At 55.6% G+C, this 4,635-nt stretch overlaps 1 protein-coding gene across 1 annotated transcript; it reads left to right on the top strand.

The window, feature by feature from the left end:
* Nucleotides 1-2,564: 2,564 nt before the first annotated feature.
* Nucleotides 2,565-4,366, top strand: LOC107308700 (GTPase IMAP family member 3-like). Its single transcript, XM_015852778.1, is given in 4 exon segments — nucleotides 2,565-2,687; nucleotides 3,444-3,881; nucleotides 3,883-3,913; nucleotides 3,915-4,366. Coding segments are annotated over 3 exon segments (771 nt in total). The 5' UTR covers nucleotides 2,565-2,687; nucleotides 3,444-3,501; the 3' UTR covers nucleotides 4,275-4,366.
* Nucleotides 4,367-4,635: the final 269 nt, after the last annotated feature.

Below are 4,635 nucleotides of genomic sequence, written 5' to 3' on the forward strand. Positions count from 1 at the left end.
AGCCCTCAATCACAGCACTCCAGCTGTGGGAGTCATTCCACCATGTTTCCGTGATGGCAACTATATCAAAACTATCCGAACACACAATGGCCTCCAGCTCCTCTTGTTTATTACCCATGCTGCGTGCATTAGTGTAAAGGCACCTGAGCTTGGCCTCCTTGCAATCAGCAGCAGCCCTAATAGCCTCATGACTACTATCAGACGTTTCCACAGCCACCAGCTTGACACCAGCCCTCGTGTTTTTCCTACAAGGGGGTGAGTCGCCCTCCTCCTTCACCAAGGGCCAAGACCTCAGGTGTTTAGAAGCACACCCCTCTCCTGCAAGCACAAGGACATTGCATATAGTCTCCATATTAGTGGCCCCAGCTACAACCCCACCCCCCTTGGTACCTAGTTTAAAGCCCTCTGGATGAACCTACCCAATACTATTAAGACCCCTTTTGATCGGTGGGAGCCAAGGTAAAAAAAACCCGAACCCCTGCTGGGCACACCAAGCTCAGAGCCAGGTACTGATCTGTTGGTCCATTATATTGAATCCCTCATTCTTCCCTGAAACAGGAGGGATAGAGGTGAACACAACTTGTTCTCCCAAACGCTTTACCTGTCACCCCAAGGCCCTGAAATCCTTTTTCAGAGTCCTCTTGGAAGTTCTGCCTAACTCATCACTACCAACTTGGAATAGTAATAGGGGATAGTAGTCAGTGGGGTGGACTAGGGAAGAAAGTTTCTTCCTCACATCCTTAACCCGGGCACCCAGGAGGCAGCAGACCTCCCTATGAAGAGGATCTGGTCTACATATTGGCCCTTCTGCTCCCTTCAGTGCAGAGTCACCAATAACGATGACCCGTCGTTTTTTCTTAGTTCGTGACATTCTAATGGCGGGTGAAGAGCAGTTAGACTAGGGGGACACCACCAACTGAGGAGTACCAGCATCCCCATCAGAGAGCCTAATCAGGTTAGGGAGTTCCCTTTTAGGCAGTTCCTCCATCCTCTCTCCACTCACCTCCTCTTTGATTTCCAATGCCTGATACCTGTTGCTCAGGGAGAGTGGTGGACATGACATAGGCAGGCTGGGGGAGCACCCATGACGGTGAGTCAAGACTCTCTGCCAGCCCTCCTCATCAGTCGGGACTGTCCTCCTGTGACAGGGCAGGGGGTCCACCACTTTTCTGGTGTTTTCTCTGTGGTCCTCACCCTGCTTCTCCCTCTCACATTCCCTGATGGTCCTCAGCCTCTGCACTTCCTCCCTGAGCTCCAACACCAGGCTTAGCAGCTCATCCACCTGCTCACATCTCACACAGATGGAATCCCTGCCACCCTCCCCAGGCAGCAGCAAGCCCAGGCAATCCGAACAGCTGTAAACCAGAACTGCCACATTTCTGGGCTGGCCCTCTGTCTGGGTTGCCACAGTTTTGGAGGAGTAGGACCTCTGTCTGGTAGAGACCATAATTAGTCTGCAGTCTCAGAGACCACCAAGAGGAGAGCTGGAAAAGCTAAAAAAGGCTAATACTGACAGCCCTCAGTGTTAGGTGGCTTGAGCCACCGCCTGCAAGCACAGTTGTGCCACCCAGCAGGCAGCAGAGGCAATGCTCACTCACTACACAACACAGCTGACTATGAGCAAAAACACTGGCTACCAAGCTGGGATAAACTGTTGGCAGAAGCTGGCTTGGGTTTGAGGATGGGCACCTCACAAACAGAGGGACAGAGCAGAGGCATTTCATGCCTTCTTCAGCCTCTGACTTCATCACCCGTGATGGGATTTGGGATCCCCGGAGCTCTGAGTTGGAGGACCGTGACTGCAATAACGAGCTTTCCATGGCAATGGGTGTGAGCTTTAGTACATAATTAGCCCAAAAGGAGCCCATTGGACACGCACAAGACACTCTGCCTTGTCTTCTTGTTGGTACCTTATGGCCCTAAAGTCCCCCATGGCCCTACAGATCCGCACAGGGAGTGGATGGGCAGCACAGAGATCTGCTCTCTGGTGACATTGACAGCACGGGAACAGCATGGAGCTGTCAGGGGAAGGTTGGTTGGAGGTGAGGGGAAGGCTGTGCCCCAGATGGTGGTGGGCATGGAGCAGCTCCCCAGACCAATGGGCACTCTCATGCATAGGGTTGGGGTTTGGGTGCTTTTGTCTGTGGCCAGAGGTTGGATCAGGTGATACTCATGGGCCCTACATTCCAACTCAGGACATAGCCCGACTACAGAGGCAACCATAGGACATCACAGAATCACAGCACACCTGGGGCTGGAAGAGACCTCAGAGGAAATCCCTTTCCAGCTCCCTACCGTGGGCTGTCAAGCTCACGAGTCCTCTAAAGATCTGCATTGCTTATAGCAGGAAGGGAAGCCACCTGAGGGCGCAGTGCCACGGGGCAGAGCCGGTGCTCGTTGGGACGGTGTTATCGGAACCAAGCGGAGCCATTCCGGTATAAGTGCCGCACTTCTCACTGCCGGTCCGACGGCTCGGACTGCCCGGGGGCTGCAGCGCCCACCCCTGGAGGAGCCCAAAGAAAAGGTGAATGTCGCACTGAGCGTCACCGCGTGTGGCAGCGAGGGAGGGAGGGGGCGGGAGGCGGGAGGAGCCGCGGATCGTTGCGCTTTGTGTCGGTGCGCGGCCCCGCGGGGACACGGCGGAGCTGGGCGGTCTGCGACGGAGCTGGGACCGGAGCTACGGGAAGGTACGGCCGGGGAACGGGGGGGGCTCCATGCAGCCAGGAGGGGTTGAGATGGACGGGATGCGGGGCAGGGGAAGCGCGGCAGGGAGCGGCTCTGTCCCTCGCCCTCTCTTCCCATTTCTCCTGTCCCGTTTTCATTTTTCCCTTTTACACCTTTTTCTTCCTTCCCTCTTTTAGCCCTTCTCCCTCTTTTTCCCTTTCCCTTCTCCCCCTGCCCTTCCCTCAACACCCCTTGTCCCATTCCTCTATTTCCTCTCCCCTCTACCCATTTTTCCATCTCCCTTTCTCCTCTCACCGTTTCCTCTTTCCCCTTTCCTTATTTCCCCATTTCTCTCCTCCCCACTTCCCTTCTTCCCACTCCCTGTTCCCTGTGATCACACGAGCACAGTGCTGACCCCGTCCATCAGTGCAGCCCCAGCCCCAGAATGGGGAGAACTCCGGCACTGCACTTGGCCCCATGCCGACCCCAGCTGAACGCGTGTCCCTGAACAGAGGGGTACGTCATCTCCCAAGGGGGTCCCTGTCACCGCTCAGAGGGGTCCCTGTCAAATCCCAGGGGGGTCCTTATCACCACACCACTGTGCCCCTGCACCCCGGGCTGTCGCCACCCCTCTGCTCTGTGCCACCCCAGCACGTTGTGTCACGGCTCTCTTTCTCTTCCCTCCTTTCTCCGCTGCTCTCCGGGCACTGCTGGGGCCGTCTGTGCTGCAGCATTACCAGCTGAGCAGCTGGTGGAACCCTGCACTTGTGTCCCCATAGCACAGCCTCAGCCACTCGACGTGTCCCCGCGCTGCCCAGGGACGGCAGAAGCTCCGCGATGCGGCTGCTCCTGGTTGGGAAGACCGGGGGGGGACGAAGCGCCACAGGGAACACCCTCCTGGGGCGGCGCGTCTTCGAGTCCAAGCTGTCCAACTCGCCTGTGACCTGCAGCTGCAACACAGCAGTTGGGCGCTGGAATGGAGAGGAAATTGTGGTGGTTGACACGGCCGATATCTTCCATGTGTGGGACTGCAGCGATGAGATGTGCACTGAAATCTCCCGCTGCATCAAGCTGTCCTCACCCGGCCCCCACGTGCTGCTGCTGGTCACCCAGCTGGGCCGCTTCACCGAGGAGGACCAGGAGGCCGTGCAGGGCGTGCGGAACATCTTTGGAGCCGGCGTGTTCAGGCACACAGTTGTTGTGTTCACCCGTGGAGAAGCTGACCACGGGATCACTGCGCGACTACGTGAACCCACACTGATAACAGAGCTCTGCGCAACCTGATCCAGAGCTGCGAGCATCGGTATTGCAGCATCAACACAGGGCTACCGGGGCAGAGCGGGACCAGCAGGGTCCAGCAGCTGATGGAGAAGGTCCACCAAACTGTGCGGCAGAATGGGGGCAGGTACTACAGCAACGCGTTGTACCTGGATCACTTCTTAACAGAAGAGAAAGTGAGGTATCATATGGAGAGAGCAGTCAACCCATTGGTTGCACTACTCAACTCTTTGTCATACAGGAGAGACCTGATAAGATGTGGGATAATTCTCATCATCGCCGCTGTGATCTTCATCTTTCTCCTTATTTTGTTGTGGGAGGCGAATGGCTGAATCCCATAATTCCACAATCCCACAGTCCCAATACTGAATTATTAGAAGCCCAGAAATGAATAATGAGATCCCAGAATCCTGCAGTGTTTTGGCGGCAGTTAAGGCCTTCCAAGAAAGATGGCACCACTCATCCCAAACATTTCCATCCCAAACATGCTGCGGCTGTGTCTTTGGCTGTTGAACTCAGGACAGACGCACGGCCAACATTGGCATGCAGAGCTCACTGCACCAACCAACAGCAGCTCGAAGCTTCATAGTGTCCAGTTTAGCGGTAAGAGGGGCTGAGAATGTATAGAGTGATATTTTGTGGTAGCATTTAAGAATAATGACTTCTGTTTGGGGCTGTGCTTATGCTTTGGGA

This window comes from Coturnix japonica, chromosome 2 (assembly GCF_001577835.2).
Source record: "Coturnix japonica isolate 7356 chromosome 2, Coturnix japonica 2.1, whole genome shotgun sequence".
NCBI classification, from domain to species: Eukaryota; Metazoa; Chordata; class Aves; order Galliformes; family Phasianidae; genus Coturnix; species Coturnix japonica.